This window comes from Hemiscyllium ocellatum, chromosome 28, assembly GCF_020745735.1.
Source record: "Hemiscyllium ocellatum isolate sHemOce1 chromosome 28, sHemOce1.pat.X.cur, whole genome shotgun sequence".
In the NCBI taxonomy this organism is placed as follows: domain Eukaryota; kingdom Metazoa; phylum Chordata; class Chondrichthyes; order Orectolobiformes; family Hemiscylliidae; genus Hemiscyllium; species Hemiscyllium ocellatum.
This window is the reverse complement of record NC_083428.1, coordinates 14,534,422-14,554,708: the sequence shown is the minus strand read 5'-3', so window position 1 is coordinate 14,554,708 and position 20,287 is coordinate 14,534,422. Positions and strand designations below refer to the sequence as shown.

The following is a 20,287-nucleotide window of genomic DNA, read 5'->3' as shown; positions in this document are numbered from 1 at the left end:
AGTTACATTATAAAGGTTAAATATTGTGCTCTATTTCTGCTTCACATTCCTGTGTTGTACCCTCTTTTTGTACTCTTCTCAAGGGACTGGGGATGACTTAATGTGTCAAAGGTGCTATATAAATGTAAGCAATTTTCCTTCTAATTACCTGACCTGGGGCATGGGCCTCCAAGGTCCATTTGCAGCAATGGCCTCTGAAACCTGAAGTCAATGCTTGGAATGCAGCTGGCTATCAATGGGCATGCACACAACCTCCGAATGATTGTATAAGTGGGCTTAGAGGGAACATCAAATAGGCAAGTTATTATCATTGTTACTGACAGGATTTTCATTTTCTTTTCAGTCCAAAGAATCTTCGTCTGTACTATGCTGTGACATCTCAGTTGATGACCAATATGTTGTTACTGGCTCAGGGGACAAGAAGGCCACGGTTTATGAAGTAATTTACTGAGGATTCAGACCTTTATTGGAAGGGATGGGATTGTGGGGGGAGGGAGCCTTTAACCTTGAAGAAGAGACCTGGAACCTGGATCAGTGAAGCATACTACCCAAGGATCATGTTGAATGGAATTTTTGTCCTCGCAGGAAGATTTTCTGATGTGGCCTTGACTTGGTTGTTGAAATTACCTTTGACTTGCTTTAACGAAAGAGGATATATGAGTAGACCAAAATGGTGGATGTTCACCTGAAGAGGAAGGGTTACTCAAGATTCCACAGTCCCGCTAACTCCAGATTTGATGTTAATGTTTAGGGTAACATTAATTGTACATTTTCTTTCATTGTTCCTTTTTGTTATTTGTAATGTTAAAATCCACTGTTGGGTTTCATAACTTGATGGGGACAAATCTGAAGCTGCTTGATTTTAATTTTTAGACAGAGGTAACTCCTTTCAACAGTGTGCTGCCCCTGGGTCGGAGAAGGTCCTTACAGAAACTGAACATTGTGTCTGAAGATTTTTGCGATGAGTTGCGTTTTAAAACATATTTATGAAAAAGCAACTTTTTACAGTGTGCTGTTTGTTATTTGTCAGACAGCGTGAAACACTAAACCTTAATTTGCGCACCTTTCTCTTTCCTGATCTCTCTCCCCATCACTATAAGCTGGTGTTTTTACATGTAAACTTCCCATAGACCACTGTTGAAATGTGAATATAGGAAGTTGCTTGCTTTGATAATTTGACTGCTGGTTGTGTTCACCTGTTCATCATTCAGTTTTGCTCTTGCTTACCACCTGGCATGGCTAATTCTCTGCTGTGCCAAAGAATGTAGCTACCACCATTGTCACACTATGGAGTAATCAAAGTTACAAATCACACAACACCAGGTAATAGTCTAATAGGTTTAATTGGAAGCATTAGCTTTTGGAGCGCTGCTCCTTCAACAACAACCACCTGATGAAGGAGCATCACTCCAAAAGCTAATGCTTCCAATTAAACCTGTTGGACTATAACCTGGTATTGTGTGATTTGTAACTTCGTACACCCCAGTCCAACACCGGCATCTCCAAATCATGTTGAGTAATCGCTCTTTTGGTTAAACTCAAAAGTAATTTTTTGTGGTGATAGGAGGAGAGAACAACAATTGCACTTAGTGTGGTAGACCATAAATGTGATATTATGAAATAGACTGTTTATAACAATCCAAGCCATCAATTTTATTCATTCACCCAAAAAAAGTTTGCAAATCTGTGCCCTATGTTGTCTATCAGCTGAGGAGCGAGTGAACAAACTGGGTACTGTACAGCACAGCTGAGAGGAATTCACATCATTTAAACTGAAGGATCACAGGCCATTACAGTCCATTTGTGTCTGAGTGGGTTGAGAAGCTGAACATTTATTCTGTGTTTCCTGAAAATCGGTTTACAGCCATTGAGTAACAGGAAGATAGTACAACGCTGTTGCCAAGCTAGCTTGGATTTGGAAAGAAGTGATCATGTTTCATTTTGTTTTGAAAAGGCATTTGTATTTCTTTACTCTTGCATAGGTTTTTTGCAACAGTGTCCACATGTTTTGAGACAATGAGATGATCTGTAGGCGAAACACCCTGTCCAATTAACATCTAGGCAATAGGGTGATGCTTTTCACTTTTAATTTGCGACGTAGCTCTGGCTCAGCCATTCAGTTTGAGAGCGATTGGTGTGATATGTACTTTTAATGTGTTTTTGTCTTCACTTCCATTTTTGTCCCACCCACGACATTAAAAGAAATGATGATGCTAATGACATGTTTTCTGTTGTTTGGTCCCAGCACCCTGCAACTCACTATTCTTCAAAATGCTGACTCCTTGCAGCCATTCAGTTCCACACAATTAATTTTCCAGTATTTTTTCCCAGACTGTTCCGTTTGACCTACCAATGTGTCTGTATAAAGGATACATGACTTGGGAAGATACTACCTTCATGTAAGATCCTGTCATTAACATCTCAGCCTGCTTTTCAACAGAGGTCACTGGTAAACAGGAGTAAGAATCAAGACCTAATCCTCACACCGTTTGCTTCCCAATCCAGCCCGTCCCTTCCAAATTAGTCCTCAGGCCAATTGTAGGACTATAACCAACTCTGAAATTAGTTAATTCAGCATAGGTTAGTGATTGAACTAGGTTCTTCATGGCCTGCATAGCTCACTAATAGCCTAAAAGTGCATTTAACAGAGCTGTTTTCATTGTCTTTTGAAGGTAATGTGGTTGTAAGGGATCTTTTAAATAGAACGTGGGACCTGAGCTACAGATCCTTTCTCATGAGGTTTCAAAAGAGCCTTTGACAACGCTCACAACTTCATTCCGTAATATTCCCCATGACTCTTTGCATTTTCCAGATGGACCAAAAGAAACTGCCTGTAAGTTGCTGAGTTATTTTTAAACAAGCAGAAAGATGCTTGATTAGCTTTGGAGTTTTGACCCTCTGGAGAAAATACCAAGGCTGCAGCTATTCTCTGAGAAATGACTACTTTGTGTGTCTTTGCGGTTTCACAGAGTGTGAAAATCATGAGAAGGTTAGATGCCTTTCAGAAAATCTGGGAAATCCTGCTGAATAGCATGTGCGGCAAAGCATAAACCAAATCATTGACTTCTTTGGTTTGATTCATTTTAGTCTTGCGCTGTCCTGCTATCACATTCTTCTGTATTTTATTCAACACTTTTTTTTCCCCTATTTGTTATTTCTATTTATTGAATATGTTATACATCTCTTTCCTTCCTCTCACTTGTTCCCATTTTGGTCCATTCCAAAACTAGATGTAGATGTTCTGGTTCTTGTATTGGGAATGGTACACTCTATGGCAAAGGAATGGGAACATCAAAGTTACTGTGAAGACCATTCTTTCTTTTCAGTGAAATCTCCAGCAACAAGTGTGCTGTGGTCAGCACCAGATCTGACCAGTTCAGATCCATGGGGCAACTGGTCAATACATTGTTTGGGTCAGTCCCTTGTTATGCCTCTGTAAAATGCCAGAAGGTTTACACATTTTATGTTTTGCCTCCACAATTAACTTGATCGACTGAGTGTATGCATTAACTGTGCCCTAATTATCCACTTGTATATTCTCTTTGATAACTGTGCCTCGAACCTTTCTTAGGGAGGAGATAAATTGCTAAATTCTTCTGTGATATACGTTTTCTTTTTTGTTGCCCAATATGGTGATTTGTAATGTCCAGAACCCTTCCATCTTTCATGCTTTTCCATCCCAGTTTGGGATGAATTTGTAGTTTATTCCTTTAAGTTCCCAATAAACTATTTTGTATGTGATGTCTATTTTCGGTTATGTCTCTTTAGTCAGACTTGTGAACTTCTGGACTATTGCAATTGGATAACACAAAAATATACACACATCCAATTAAACACGAACCAACTTTCAGTGAAGTTGATGGCCATCTTTGCTGAAGACTGCTGCTGGTTATAAGTCTATGAATTGCAAATTTGCCCAATGTTCCTTCACTGGTATTGGCAGGAAAACAGTGCCAGATTACTCATTGATTTCACATTTACAAGTTCAAACAGCTTTGCAAGTCTTCAGTATATAATAAAGATGGGCATCGCTGTACTCAGGGCACATTGCATTGTCACTGGTGCCATCTTTCAGATGAGACATAAAACTGAAGCCATTATTTTTCCACTAGCCTGCTAGTCAATCGGATTTTCAGAGCTGGTTCTTTTAAGTATGAAAGGAGCATAGAGTGCTGGAGAAGCTCAGCAAGTTTGGCAGCATCTGTGAAGTGAAAAACAGTTAATGCTTTCAGTCCAATGACCCTTCTTCAGAACCACTTCTGATAATGCATCACTGGATTCAAAATGTTAACTCTGTTGAGTGATTGTGGTGGGAACAGAATGCCTCCACTTAGTAACTACCTTTTGAATTTGGACAGGTTTAAACTCTTCCTGCTGACTATTCAGTTAAGTCTGTCACAACCCTCAAGTCTCCAAAGCTAATGGAAAGTTGGAATGTTTTGGAATTTCCAGCTGGCAGGTAATTGCCCATCAGAAATTTGAACTTCCAGGGCACCTTTTGCACGATCCTGAGGTGTAACTGCAGTCTATACAGCTACAATACCTATATTCCCATTGGAAGTTTAGGGCCATCAGATTTTGATATTAAAATGAACAAGCGTGTACTGCCATTAAACACCTTTTGTTTCTTAATTGATGAACTGCGTATTGTTTTGCCAACATCTCACCAAGTCAGTGCTCATGATGAGGGTCATGCATTTAGCCAAATGCTTTAATTCCCAACAGGTTTTCTCGTCCTGTGGATGCATGGAAACAGCAGAACCTGTCTCACAGCTGAAATCAAATGACTCTAGGTGCAAGGTGGCAGAATTGCACTCAACTGGTGACAGTTGCATTTTGCTTTTTTTTTATTTGTCCCTGGGATGTGGGCATTTCAGTCAGGGACAGCGTTTATTGCCCAGGTGCCCTTGGGAAGGCGATGGTGAGCTGCCTTTGGTGAACTGTTGCAGTCAGACCCACAATGCCCTTCGGGAACTTGTGGTGTTGACCCATCTATCTGATGCTCTGGTCCTCCTAGATGGCAGAGGTTGGAAGGTGTTTTCTAAGGATCCTTGGTGAATTTCTGCAGTGCATCTTATATCTAGTACAGACAGCTGCTGCTACGGAGCATAAGTGATGGAAGGAGCAAATATGGTACCAATGGCTGCTTTCTCCTGGATGGCATCAAGCTTCTTGAATATTGTAAGTTTCTATAAAGAAGATGCCAGTCTGTTATTTGGGGATAGATTTCCATTTAACCAACGACATTATAATTGCCACTTTCACAAAATGGTCCACTCAGACAATTGATTTGTCTCAACTTTTAACCTAAACGTCACTCTATTAAGTAAGTCAGTTTGAATTCACTTGAACTATTTAGAAATATTTTAAATAGAAAGATATGATTTGCTTTTAAAACTAGTTATGTTTCCAGCTTTTCCTCTTCAGTTACGGAACACTCAACAGACAGTACAGTGATGGGCAGAGTGGTGCATGTTTAATGGATTTTTTTTGTGTTTTTACTTACTATACAGCAGTGTTCTACAGTCACTCACTTACATAGACCTGTACAAAAGAGAAACTTGTTCTTGAAATGCACATTCATGTGCAAAAAAAAATATTTTTTGAAGCTGCAATATATTATAGTACATCATACACGCTGTCTCTCTGTTCACTTTTCCTTAACCTACATCTTTTGAGTCACACACGAGGGAGGACACTGCATCACTCATCTTCTTCCTCTAGCTTCACAAAAGCACACACTCACTTCACAGGTTCAGAATGGGGCACCTTACTGTGACGATGCATTGATCACAATCCTCTTGGAATAACACTTTATTATCTGTACTTGCACAGTGCACTGCAAGACCGAGGCATTCTCCAGGAAATAACTTACTGGTGGGGGAGGGAGACAGGCCTCCACAACCTCATTTTTAGTTATTAAATATGGACAGTAACAAGAGTGATATCTGAATCCATCTCCATTGGGCATCAAAGATGTTAAACTGATTCTTAGTTGTATTAGTATTTAGGATATCATGAGCAGAACAAAGACGTCACCATGTCTACCTCCCGTTGGGTGCAAAGTATATTTTAGTGGTACACTCACAGCATGGACTTTCCAACAACATTTTTTCCCACTCCAAATCAGAAAGGCGTGAATGATTACTGGATGGAAACGAGATGAAGAGTGATCACAGTACAAGACAGCAGAGTTAAATAGCAACTTTTATCCCTTTGGTAATGCCTTATAGAGCAGTGTCCTGTACAAGTGTGTGGCATGAGTTTTATGAAAAAGAAACCAATGCTAGAATTAGAGATGCTACTCAGACAATAACATTCAACACTTCACATATAGACTGTTGCTTAAATCACAAAGTAGTTCTACGCAGTGCATTTGTCCCCTATACAGTGGTGGATGTGGTCAATCAATATTAAGTACAAGGCTTTCTTCAGCAGGAGTTCCTGCTTGCTGAAGGTAAAGACAGTATAAAAGAAAGGACTTCATCCATGAATGATCATTTTGTGGCTAAATAGGCCAACACAAAACCATTTTGTTTCCAAAAGTATGTACATTTTCACAATTACGATTCACTATGTTGTATAAACAAGACAAACGCCCCACCTGTTTTGCTTTTGCTTAAACATCTGAAGGTTTTGCTCTATAGTATATTGCAGCCTTGAACAGTACAAATGCAGTCTGCTTTGGCAGTAGCTGTTGTTGTCCTGAACTTTGTCCCAAGTTAAATACAATGTTCATTAACAGCTGGGTGTCCCTTTAGATTTCTTGCTGGCTGAGGGGTTGCTGTTCAGTAAATCACTTCATAGACTGTCGCCTTCTTGTCACCCGAGCCGGTGACAATGTACTTGTCGTCCACAGAAATGTCGCAGCTCAGCACCGAGGACGATTCCTTTGACTTGAGAGAAAAAAAACATATGGTGTGACTAACTCAGTTTTTTTTTAAAGCGATTGCCTCATAACATGTCAGCCTCTTTTTTTTTCGCATGTAAAGATCCCCCCCCCACCACCAACCCCACTTCCAGTTTTAACTCTTGGACAGTCCCAAATCCGGTAGCCGGTGTCCTTGCCCCTGCTAATGAGGGGTATTCTAAAGCAGGCACAACTATTAGGACTGGGAATACTGGTGAACTATCTTTGTCAATCAGAGCCACTGAAGCCACTTATTGTTATCTCTATACGAGGGCCATTTGTGAGGCACTCTTGTGGCACAGTGGTAATGTCTCTGCCTCTGAGGTAGGAGGCCTGGGTTCAATTCCCACCTGCTCCAAAGGCATTTAATAACATATTGGAACAGGTTGATTTGAGAATCTCTATTTTGCCCATTTGTGGAAACTTGTGTCACACAGGAATAGTTATAATTAAGCAATGAATTTCTATGCTCTGAAGAAAGGTCATTGGATCCCAAAATGTTAACTCTGCTTTCCCTCCACAGATGCTGCCAAATCTGCTAAATTTTCCCAGCAATTTCTGTTTTTGTTTCTGATTTCCAGCATTAGCAGTTCTTTGGGGTTTTCTCCCCAAATATTTTAGCTCTTCAGGAGCTTGGCAAGAAAATAGTTTTGGTGACAGTATAGACACTGTTAATTCAGTTCTCAAATTAGTTGTTTTTAACAGTGGCATTTTGAAGTATTCAGTATTATTAGCAGGCTTACTTCCCCCATTATTCTGGGCCTGCCCTGATGACGTTTTTGTCTGTGGAGTAGGTAAATGAACGTTAGTTCTGTTTCCTTGTTCCTGTGTCAATAAGAGGATAACAAAAGGGCAGATACAGATGGGGTTTGACTGCCTTCAAATGCCAGTTGGGAACACTGGCCACGAGCAGGATTGAACACAAACGTTAGCAAATGGAAAATCACGAGCGTAGAATACAGTACGTCAGAAAGGAGCCTGTTAAGAAGTGAGGCCCTTGATATCTATGAGTTATTCCCTAACAGACAGGTACCTGAAATATACTGGCTCCATATGGAGTCCTCCATGCATTCAGGAGGTTGTCCTTTCCAGTACTTACAAACCATTTACCTGAAAAATCAAATAAAATTTATGATTTGCACTGTGATTTGTTTCTAAAATCTTAAGTTTGCAATGTGTTTCTTCAATAACTAACAATGTTGGTTTGATCATTGAGGTAATAACAACCTGATCACCTTTATTACCAGCTCGGCTTTTCTGCTATAGCTCAGTCCTAGCTCCAGTACAGTACTGAGCAGCACGATGTTTCAGACGAGCCATCTCTTATTTACATTCACCTTAGAAGTCAAAGACCCCTCCTGCCACTATTTTAAAAAGGAGCAGTAGTATTATAGCTAACAGGAAGCAAACACGTTCACACTGATACAACATCGATCACGCGGCTCTAAACAACGTGGTGACTGATAAACTTGAGACATTTCTTACCGCAACAGGCAAATTTGAGTGAAAGTACACAGCTCTCATGGAGGTGAAGCTGGTATTTGTCTGGCTTGTTGACGTGTAAAACCTCAACGTTGCTGCTTTCCATTCCGACAGCCAGCCACTCCCCAGTCGGGCAGTACCCCAGGGAGAAAATCTGAAACAGGACCCATCGGCTTTTCAGCAATGTCTTCACTAACCATCAACTTGTTATTCAGCAATCTCTTTACAACCCCAGTGCATTGACCTTAAAGGCCAGTTACAGCATGTATTAAAAATGTACCTGAATGACAGCAGAGAGGTTGCTTTTTGATCTTGGCTGTGAAAAATGAAATGGTGCAGTTGTAGACCAATTACCTGCTCCATTAACTGGCTAACACAAATGATAACAGATCAGACAACAGAATCTACATCAATCATTTCATGTTTTTACCGAACCTTATAATGGATGCCAAGAAAGAAATTGGAAGTTGGGTTAAAAGTAAGAAATGTTTTAGAACAAAAATCACCATAGTCATTAGAGAGAGAGAGATGACATTTAACCTGAGGGTCACCATACCTCAGGCAAAGGGGTGGGGTGGGACTGTCATGGGTACTGTACCACTGTGGGTACTGTACCTATGCTGGTGACGTCATTGGACATTGCAAATCAGCCACCCAGCCAACTGAGTTAACTGACCCTCAACAATCAGTCCAGTCAACATTTTGGGTGCAGACTTGGTCAAAATGATACCTGTTTCTTCAAACGTATCTTGGTTGAAGTAGGTGTATTGGTTATAGCTAGAATAAACACGCTAATTGATCAAATTGATGATGTATTTTGTGGAGGTGCTGGTGTTGGACTGGGGGGGGACAAAGCCAGAAGTCACACAACAGCTGGTTATAGTCTAACAGCCCCTGGCTGTGCTCCGAAAGTTTGTGTGATTTCAAATAAGCCTGTTGGACTATAACCTGGTGTTATGTGACTTCTGACTGATTAGTTATTTGTTATCCATCTTCAATCGCTCAGACTTAGACAGGGAGTCATGCTGCTCCCGAGTTTCAGATGTTAAACTGTTCTGAACAAACCACAGCTGCACAGGCTTCACATAACTACAGAGTTAGAAATGTCTTGGGTTACCCTAGAGATTGAGACCTTCTCTTGTTGTTTTAACCAAAAGACACCAATGCAGACTGGCAAACTAAACCGAATGACTGTCTGTGGACTGTGCTACTGTTGGATATCTTTACATTGCTGCAAATAATCTTTCAGATTTAGCAAATGTGCTTTTCTCAGCTTCTCAACAGATCTCCACAGCAGGCATGGTGATAACAGGGCATTAACTTGTGCCACATAGGACAATTATTAATTAAAGAGTGTAATTCACACAAAAAAAAAATGAATGCTGGAAATTTGAAAATCCTGGAAAGCTGCAGCAAGTCTTCAGCATAGTGTAGAGACCAGGTTTCTCATTTTGTATCAAGTATGACTTCTGCCAAATCTCAAAGGTATCCTTTTAGACTCAAAATTAGACTAAAAACATTGACTGGGTTTCTCTCTCCACAGATGCTGCCAGACCTGTTGAGTAATTCCAGCCTTTTCTGTTTTTACTGCACTGTGCTATTGCTGGGTTGTTCAGCATATTACTCGAAAAGGAAAAGAACTTAATTTAAACCAAAAGACTTGGATCTCATGTGATATACTTCATTTATCATTTCAAAGAGCTCTCACTGCTTCCAGCATCGGTGACAAATTGGTAACAACTCGTGCTTCATCCTACTGTTATAGAATGCACAGCACTCTCCAGAGGCAACAGTCGTTTGCCAAGAATAGACAGAGGAAAAGAGTTGAAAGCAGTGTCTGTACAGAACCTTACTACCACAGGGAATGGGAGACTAGTGTACTTTTTAATAATAGGGCAGGTAAATAGAGAGTGCCTTCTCTCAGGTTAGTTAGGAGGATACAAGGCTATAAGGGGAAACGCAAAGCAGGAGGATTTGCCTTGGATTGTACACAATTACAATGCTCTTTGTTGTAAGAGATGCCCCACAGCTGGCACTTGGTTGTAATTGGATTATCCTTATGTCAGTTTGCTAACATTGACCTTTCTTCTACAACTAGTGTGTGCGGCTGTGAGGTCGTATTAATTCCTGAGGCATTAATCAATAATATGTCTTCAGCAGGAGAGGCACTTATTTAAGTAACAAGAAATAGCTTATTCCATACTAACTAAGCTAACAGGTTATATTAGTTTAAGACTGATTAACTATATTAACACTAATTAAACAATGCAATCCACCAAAACACTGGTAGCTTGGTCTACGTTATAAACTGACTAATCTAGAACTACAACTCTGCGCTGTCAGTTCCTGCCAGAGACGGCCATTTCTGTATCAATGAGCAGAGCTATTCCAAAGCTTCCAAGTTAACCCTTTCACACCAATTGCTTTACATTAAAGTATTTATTACTGTCTCTGGCCTAAAGTTATATTTTGTGGTGAATCTACTTGTTTTTTTTAAGTCTTCATACAGCGTTAACATTTCCCAAATCCAGAATTGTAGAAGTGATCAATCGCATAAATCTATCTGAGAATAGCAGGGAATTTAAACAGGATTCTGTTGATCACAGATTAAAGAATAAGTCACATTAAAACCCATTACTATACCTTCATTTAGGAAAGGCCACTCTTACTTAGAGCCATTTAACTGCTCAAGGTGGTCGATGAGTGATCATCATGTGAAATATGATACCACGCCACACAAAGGGATGTTAGGACAGATAGTTAAAGCTTGACAAAGAGGTAGGTTTTAAGGACCACAGCTGAAAGCATGGCCAACAAGGTGCAGTCATTAAAATCCTGGATGCTCAAGAAGGCAGAATTGGAAGAACTCCCAGACCCCGGAGAGTTGTTGACCATGTTCAGTCTCAATATTCTTTATCTTTGAATTGATTCGCACGGGGCATGGAAGCACATGATCAGAAAAAGGGCTGGACTATGAACTTATGTGATCTCTTCCTGGGTTATTGTTCTGCTGCACTGGAAACATTCACAGGAGGGCTGGAGGAGGCTACGGAGTGACTGAGGGGTAAGGTCATGAGGGATTTGAAAACAAAGATTAGAATGTTGAAATTTAGGCATTGCTAAATCTGGAGCCAGTGTAGTTCAGCGAGGACAGAGATAATGGGTGAACGGATCTGATATGAGTTTAGACAAGGAGGGGGTGGACTCTGGGAGGTCAGCCAGGAGTGTGTTGGAATGGTTATCAAAATGTACTGAAAGCAGATGAGCTGAGACAGCATTGGAGGAAAGAGCCTGGCTGTCATAGTAACCGTGAAGGGACATTGTCAGGTCTTAGCTTAGGGATCAAATGTAACAAAGAGATTGTAGACTGATTGGTTTCAGCCTCAGACAGAGAAAGGGACAGGGTCAGTGGTGAAGCAATGGTATTTGTGGTGGGGACTGAAAACACTGACTTTTATCTTCCCAATATTTAAGAGAAGGAAATCTCGGGTCTTCCAGTTGGACAACATTTGACAAGTTACAGTCAGTGGTGGGGTGGATGGGTAGCGAGATGTGGTGATAAGGTAGAGCAGGGTGCCTTTGGCGAACAAGTGGAAGCTGCATTTTCACAATATGTTGCTGGAGGTGAAGAACATAGAGGGGAAATAGGAAGGAGTCTAGGACAGGGCGACCCCCATATCCGCAGAATTGTATTCAGCGGTTTCAGTTACCTGTGGTTTACCATGTACCGAACATATTATAGGGAACGTTCCAGCACCAGGGAGCGGGAGCTGCTGGGAAGGTACATTTCCCATTTAAATTATTGGGTTCGCTCTTATGGGTATGGTGGGAGGGATCTATTGTATAGATCTGGAGATATGGAGATAAGGCAGGGAGCGGATACTGATTAGGAATGATCAGCCATGATCATATTGAATGGCGGTGCAGGCTCGAAGGGCTGAATGGCCTACACCTGCACCTATTGTCTATTGTTTATTATCTAGGATGGCTGGTTTGTGATGCAGAGTGATGCCAACAGCATGGGGTTCAATACCCATACCAGCTGCCATTATCATGAAGGTCCCACTATCTGGCCTTGTTCTTTGCCTGACGTACGGTGCTGACCTTGAGGTTAAAGCATCACCAGTCTTCCCTCTCTAATGAGAGCACAAGCCTATGGACACTAGTGGGCTATAGCAACTTTACCTTACTTTGGGATCACCTGGAGATACTCTGGCTACACCTGGACAGGGTCACAGTGCGACCAGCTGGGATGACAGAGAACAGGACAATCACTAAGACAGGTGTAGGCATTGTGGTAGCATCACTGGTCTAATAATCCAGAACCCCTGGCAAATGCTCTGGAGACATGTGTTCAAAGCCCACCATGGCAGACGGTGACATTAGAAAGAAAGTTTGAAAGAAAGAGTCTGAAATAATTTTTAAAAAGCCAGCCAATGGCGATACTGTACCCATTATCAATTATTGTAAGAACCCATCTGGTTCACTATTGTCCTCCTTATTCAGTTTGTGATGCAACTCCAGACCTACAGGAATGTAGTTAACTCTCAACCATCTTAGAGAAGGGTAACAAATGCTGGTCGAGCCAGTGCTGCTCATATCCCACAAACAAATAAAATACAGATCGAAGTGGATTGTTTTGAAGTTAATCAACTCGCATGGTTACCACTCCCTCCCCGTAGCATCTCAGATGGTTTGTACCTGGGATGTGAAGTCATGCTGCTGTAGCTGACGTCCCTCTCTCAGGTCCCAGCATCTGACTGTGTTGTCGAGGCCACCAGTCCACAGTTTAGTCCCATCGTTTGAAATGTCAATGCAACTGGCCCCATCGGTGTGGCCCTGGAACTGCCTGCATACAGAAAAATAAAAACAGGATGAGATTAAAGACTTCTATTTGGAGATTTCTTGTCTACACGAGAATAGATTCCAGAGGAAGTGGGAATATCCTCTGCAGAGCGACCTGGACTCACTGGAGCACTGGGTCCTTGGTCTGCTGGTGGGAGGATGGCCCATGTAAGAGTGGGACCAAATGTGTGCAGGCCTTCCTAACTGGACGACAGGGAAGAGGATAGTTATTAAAATGGGAGGTGTTAGCATGGTGGTAATGTCACCGGACTAGCAATTCAGAACCCCAGGAAAATGTTCTGGGCACATGAATTCAAAGGCCACCATGGCAGATGGTGACAGTTGAATTCAATTTTTAAAAAAAATCTGGAATAACTTCAAAAGAGCCAGCCATTAGCAATAACGACTGATTGGAAAACTTCATTTGGTATCATTTAACTGGCCTCAAGTTGCCATCATCAGGTTGGGTCAGCTTATTGCCACATGTGGCTATTCTGCCACTTTCCTCTCCCTATGCCCACCCTCAATCCTGTCTCCCCAGAAACAGCTAAGGCTTGCTATGGAGCTTGGGAATGGGCAAATAGATTAGTGCTACCATATTGTGTCCCGCCCCCAATCACAGCCCTGGCAGAAATCAGACTACTCCTGTTGCTGAAATGTCCCATAGTGGTTGGCCATCCTTTAGTAGGTTGCTATTATTCAAATATGAATCTTGATGGTCACTGGCAACATGGCTTTTCAATTATATAGCCCCCCCCGCACTTCCACATCCTGCACTCACCCATGTCCACTTGCATGTGGTATTGGCAGAGCTCCCATCTGGTGATTAGGAGGGGAATCCTTGGTAATCTTTCCCTTCTGAAAATGTGTTGATAGTTAAAGCACAGCAGGTCAGGCAGCATCCAAGAAACAGGGAATCGATCTTTCGGGCAAAAGCCCTTCATCTTTCCCTTCCCAAATCAATCACAGTATCTCTGTCACTATTCTGTCTCAGATGCAGTGTCTATGAGAGACACAGCTGAGGCAATTCCGACTTTACAAAACGCAGCTATTTCCTGGTTGCACCCTCATTTTCATTGGTCCAGCCCCCTATCTAACTCTCGCCTCCTCCAGCAATACAACCCTCCAAAATCTCTGCACATTTACAATTGTGACCTCAGCCTGATATTTATTATTCCATGCTTGACAGATGGATCTTCAGCTGCCTAGGCCGTAACTTAGGAAATTTCCATCCTCTAATCTTCTATCAGATACCTACATGCGTACCTATGGAAACATAGGTAATACAATTATACTGATTGTAAACAATCATAACTGGTGCTCCTGTAATTGGGACAACTAAAGTAGCTAGGTATTGACTGTTCCCAAAAAGAATTCCAGTATGTTATTCCTTATTGTAGAGTATGAAATAAAATAATCCTTTGTAATATGATGAACTCCAGGTAAGTGCATCCCTAAACTACATGGATTTCTTACATAAGTACACAAGAAGTCCAGTGGATCCCCATAACAGAACAACCTTGATTATCCGAACGAAACGGGCAGAGAATATTTTGTTCGGATAACTGATCGTTTGGATAATCGATCTGATCATGAACAAGTGGTAATTTGAGTGCCAGTTATCAAACATGCCTCGGTCATCTGGCAATGCACGCCATAATACCGTTTAACTGATAACTGAATGCTGAGTTGCATAATGCCGTTTTTATGGGACCTTAAGATCTTTTTCGGATAATCCAAAATTTGGATAATTGATGTTTGGATAATCGAGGTTGTACTGTGCACAGAATTCCAGAATGTATTTTGATCTTGGCATTGCCCCTCATTATCTTTGGCTGCTTTCTGTCCAGAATATCGAATTAAGTCAGTGTCCAGCCAAAAACTCAACCAGCTGGAACTTAAATGAAAGTTCACATTTGCAGAGATTAAGATCAGGATCAAGGTATGTTTTAATAGGCATCGCCAATTTATTAATCCTTAAAATATTCATTGGGGAGCTTCTCAACCAACAGGGCAAGGTTCCTGGAAGCTGCCTGCATCTGTAGAGTCATGGGTCAGTAACATCAGGAACAAACATCTGAGAAAAACACCATTGAATATTTTTAACTAGAGCCTTACCTGACCAGGGTTTGATTATGCAAATCCCATACAGCAATGTTGCCATCACTGCAACATGAGAAGCAGACTTTAGCGTCAGGACTGATGGCAAGGGCATAGCAAGCGGGCGCTGATGAAGTCAATTCAGCTTTTATTCGTGGAGTTGGTGCAGCCAGATCCCAGATCGAAAGTGTGCTGGCCTCTCCACCAACTATCAGAGTACGGCCGTCAGGGAGAAGTTTGCAGGAGCGAATGTAGTTGTCTCGGTTCTGAAAATATTAGGAATGATCAACTGTGAAGTGAGCTTGCTTGCAATGGATTTACATTTAATTCATACTTTTTAAAAAAAGAGAAACACATGCTGTACTTTCCAAAATCAATCTTTAGCCGATAATCTAGTCTAAGGTAGAGTTCTTTGCTAATTCTGTTCGTCAGGATCCTGAATCAGAAAAGACCCAGGTTCAATTTCCAACATTGTTAAATCAGCTGATTTCAAAATTGGGTTAGCAGCAACAATAATAAATTATCTTTAACTTAATAAAGCGTCCCAAGGTGCTTCTCAGCAGCATTCAGTGATGCATTTAACCTCAATACCTTTAGGCTAAGGATGGGAACATCCTCCAGATTTCATGCCCTAGTTACTGCCTGAAAGGTTTTACTGTGAACCACCTGCAATGTTTCGATATGTGTGAATGGGAAGTGACGTTCCTTTTACCCGGGAACCGCACCACAAAGAGTTTGGCAAGTGGTGCAGAGTTTGATGAATCTGCTATCTTTGTAACAATGTCTTACTGGCTTGGAACACAATTACTCCTCAACACTGGGATCTACCAACACAGCACATGGATTTCGCTGCTCCTTGGATGCTGCCTGAACTGCTGTGCTCTGCCAGCGCCACTAATCCAGAATCTGGCTTCCAGCATCTACAGTCATTGTTTTTACCTCTAAAACATTATTTAGGTTGACTGAGGAACTGATGCAGGGCCAGGATGTTGATAACACAACCTTCCACCTGCTTCGCAAGATCAATGCAATCGATTTTGTCTGTCCATTCAAAGAAGAGCAGAAAATCTCCCTTTCAATGAACTCATCCAAATAAATGAAATGGTCTTTTATCTAATTTGCAATCTGTGGGCAAATGGACTCCTTCAGAATAGCGATTACACATTTGAAAACACAAGTTGGTGGATGTGGGGTGTTTTGAGGGAAAACCTTCCAAGATCAAGTTTCTTTCATTTATAATTTGATCACCGGGCCAGGTATATTTTGTTTCTCTTTTATTCTGAATGGTGCCAAGATGATTTGTAACTTGCCATCTCATCTGGCAGTCAGAAAACTGTGGGCTTAAGTCTCATTCTATGCTCCTGAGTACAAGATCAAGGCTGAGTATAAGATCAAGCACAGAACTGAGAGAGTGTAGCACTGCTGGAGGGGCCAGCTTTCAAATGAAATGCTAAAACAAGGCCCCATCTGGCCTGCCAAGTTGTGTAAACAATCCCATGTGACTATTGGAAGCAGAACGACAAGTTCACTCCAGCGTCTTGTCCAATGATGTTAATTAATGAGCATCACTAAAGTAAATTATTTGTTTTTTTTGCTGCTAGTCAGAGCAGAAGACCTTTTTTATTCCTTCACAGGATGGGGCCATTACTGGCTGGGCCAGCATGTATTTGCCCATCACTGATTTGCCCAGAGAGCAGATAAGAGTCAAACACATTCCTGTGGGACTGGAGTCACATGTAGGCCAGGCCAAGTAAGGATGGCAGTTTCCTTCCCTAAAGGACATTAGTGAACCATTTGGGGTTTCCCCCCAACAGACATTGGAGGTGGGCAAGGTGTTGGAGGGAATCCTGAGGGACAGGATGTACATGTATTTGGAAAGGCAAGGAATGATTAGGGATAGTCAACATGGCTTTGTGCGTGGGAAATCATGTCTCACAAGCTTGATTGAGATTTTTGAAGAAGTAACAAAGAAGATTGATGAGGGCAGAGCGGTGGACGTGATCTTTCTGGACTTCAGTGAGGAGTTTGACAAGGTTCCCCATGGGAGACTGGTGTGCAAAGTTAGATCTCATGGAATACAGAGAGAACTAGCCATTTTTAGATTAGATTAGATTACTTACAGTGTGGAAACAGGCCCTTCGGCCCAACAAGTCCACACCGACCCGCCGAAGCGCCACCCACCCATACCCCTACATTTACCCCTTACTTAACACTACGGGCAATTTAGCATGGCCAATTCACCTGACCCACACATCTTTGTGACTGCGGGAGGAAACCGGAGCACCCGGAGGAAACCCACGCAGACACGGGGAGAACGTGCAAACTCCACACAGTCAGTCGCCTGAGGCAGGAATTGAACCCAGGTCCCTGGCGCTGTGAGGCAGCAGCGCTAACCACTGTGCCACCGTGCCGCCCACTGATTACACTGATTTGGATACAGAATTGGCTCAAAGGTAAAAGACAGAGGGTGGTGATGGAGGATTGTTTTTCAGACTGGAGGCCTGTGACCAGTGGAGTGCCACAAGGATCGGTGCTGGGTCCACTACTTTTCATCATTTATATAAATGATTTGATGTGAGCATAAGAGGTATAGATGGTAAGTTTGTAGATGACACCAAAATTGGAGGTGTAGTGGTCAATGAAGAAGGTTACCTCAGGTAACAATGAGATCTTGATCAGATGAGCCAATGGGCTGAGGAGTGGCAGATGGAGTTTAACTTAGATAAATGTGAGATGCTGCATTTTTGGAAAGCAAATCTTAGCAGGACTTATACACTTTATGGTAAGGTCCCAGGGAGCGTTGCTGAACAAAGAGAACTTGGATTACAGGTTCATAGCTCCTTCAAAGTGGAATCACATGTAGATAGGAGAATGAAGAAGGTGTTTGGTATGCTTTCCTTTATGGGTCAGAGTACTGAGTACAGGAGTTGGGAGGTTATGTTTCGGCTGTACAGGACATTGGTTCGGCCACTGTTGGAATATTGCGTGCAATTCTGGTCTCCTTCCTATTGGAAAAGATGTTGTGAAACTTGAAAGTGTTCAGAAAAGATTTACAAGGGTTGGAGGATCTGAGCCACAGGGAGAGGTTGAATATGGATTAGTGGTGCTGGAAGAGCACAGCAGTTCAGGCAGCATCTAAGGAGCAGCGAAATTGACGTTTCAGGCAAAAGCCCTTCATCAGGAATAAAGGCAGAGAGCCTGAAGCGTGGAGAGATAAGCTAGAGGAGGGTGGGGGTGGGGAGAAAGTAGCATAGAGTACAATAGGTGAGTGGGGGAGGGGATGAAGGTGATAGGTCACGACATGGTTGAAGAGCTTCAGGACAGAGGAAATGACCTGGGAGTTGCAGTGGGAGAGGGACTCCCTGAGATTCTTGTAGAGAGAGGAGGAAAACTTCTTCAAGGCAGGCATCCTTGCAAGAGGATTCGCAGTAGGGTTAAAATCAACGAGGTAAAAACAATGACTGCAGATTCTGAAAACCAGATTCTGAAGAAGGGCTCATGCCCGAAACGTTGATTCTCCTGCTCTGTGGATGCTGCCTGACCTGCTGCGCTTTTCCAGCAACACATTTTCAGCTGCTGGAAAAGCACAGCAGGTGAGGCAGCATCCGAGGAGCAGAAGAATTGCTGATGAAGGGCTGATTCTCCTTTCCTCAGATGCTGCCTCACCTGCTGTGCTTTTCCAGCACTACACTTCTTGTCTCTGTATTAACAGTCCAGCAATAATACCACTAGGCCATCACTTCCGCGCCAAGCTTCCTACACTTCCATAGTGACTACACTCCAAAAGTATTTCATTAACTGCAATATTCTAAGGTTGTGAAAGGTACTAAGTAAATGGAAGTATTTTTTACCATTTCCTACTTTCAATTGTTCCTGCCCACGGTTGGAATTGCTATTGAAAAGCAAAACAAATTAGGCCGGAAATTAGTATTGTGATCTTTTGGCGGACTTAAGTGAAAGACATTTGCGCCGATTTCTGGTTTTTGCAAAATCGACAGCAAAGAAACTGCCTACAGTCCGGTAATGATTGACAAAGAGGGCACAGGAACCATGGTGCGGCAAGAAGTTGACAATGTGTTAGATTTAGCTTGTTGGGGCTGAGTCGAGGGGTTGAACCACACAGTCCCTGGAGAAAGGGTCACAAGTTAGCGTGTCGACTGTGGATCATTCTTCATAAATGAGACATAAACCACTCTGTTTCTCACCCACACAATACCAACTGTTCTACTGAATGTTTCTCCAAGTCTCTCCGTCAGCAGTGCATGCTCAATGTCATGAAAAGATGAACTGGTAACACAGTGTAAGACTGACGTTGTCTTACCAGACAGTCGAGCTGAGAGACGGGACTCTTGCTTCCAGGTTGGCTGATGTCCCACACCTTCACGCACCCTTTCCCCCCTGTGTAGACATGCCTCATGGGGTTGCTGACGGTAACGGCACACACCACCTCACCGTGATTCAGGTTGTTGATCTGCCGAGCGTGCCGGGGTATCCCTGGTCCAACCAAAGCATCGTGAGGGAATGGGACAGGCTGCATCTGACTGTCAGCGCTGACGTGGAAGGAGTAGGCTCTGGGATCAAAAATCAGGAATTGAGAGCAAAGCAAATGAAGAAAGCCCAGCCCTGTCCTGTCTAACACTTGTGTGGTTTATCAGCAAAGATACTGATTTAGTGGACCCTAAGCCATGGGGTCTACACTATGGGCTGAACAGCCTCCTTCCCATAGTCACAGAGTTCTGTGCAGCTAAGAGATGATGGCCATTCAGCCCTTTAAGTCCATACCAGCTCTCAGTTCCATTCCCCCACTCTCCTGCTGTTTTATTCCCTCACGTTTCAGTCCAATTTTCTTTTGAAATAAGTTATCATTCCCAATTCCACAACCAAGTTCTATTATCACTAGGTGCATGAAAAAGGTCTTTCTCACAGACCTTTTGTATTTCTCGGAGGACA

The 20,287-nt window shown here is 42.3% G+C and overlaps 2 protein-coding genes across 10 annotated transcripts in view; one reads left to right on the top strand and one right to left on the bottom strand.

Moving 5' to 3' along the window:
- Positions 1-1,386, top strand: part of LOC132829142 (transducin-like enhancer protein 4) — a 165,475-nt gene extending 164,089 nt beyond the window's left edge. For all 3 annotated transcript variants that reach the window (XM_060846481.1, XM_060846483.1, XM_060846482.1), the window contains one exon: positions 344-1,386. In XM_060846481.1, coding sequence (XP_060702464.1) covers positions 344-451 — 108 coding nt within the window. In that variant the 3' untranslated portion in view covers positions 452-1,386. The remainder of the gene's footprint in view (positions 1-343) is intronic.
- Positions 1,387-6,194: 4,808 nt separating this feature from the next.
- Positions 6,195-20,287, bottom strand: part of LOC132829139 (transducin-like enhancer protein 4) — a 218,736-nt gene continuing 204,643 nt past the window's right edge. For all 7 annotated transcript variants that reach the window (XM_060846467.1, XM_060846469.1, XM_060846470.1 and 4 more), the window contains exons 15-20: positions 19,659-19,908; positions 15,356-15,603; positions 13,094-13,241; positions 8,396-8,546; positions 7,944-8,020; positions 6,195-6,896 (exon numbers count right to left, since the gene is read on the bottom strand). In XM_060846467.1, the coding sequence (XP_060702450.1) occupies positions 6,789-6,896; positions 7,944-8,020; positions 8,396-8,546; positions 13,094-13,241; positions 15,356-15,603; positions 19,659-19,908 (982 nt within the window). In that variant the 3' untranslated portion in view covers positions 6,195-6,788. The remainder of the gene's footprint in view (positions 6,897-7,943; positions 8,021-8,395; positions 8,547-13,093; positions 13,242-15,355; positions 15,604-19,658; positions 19,909-20,287) is intronic.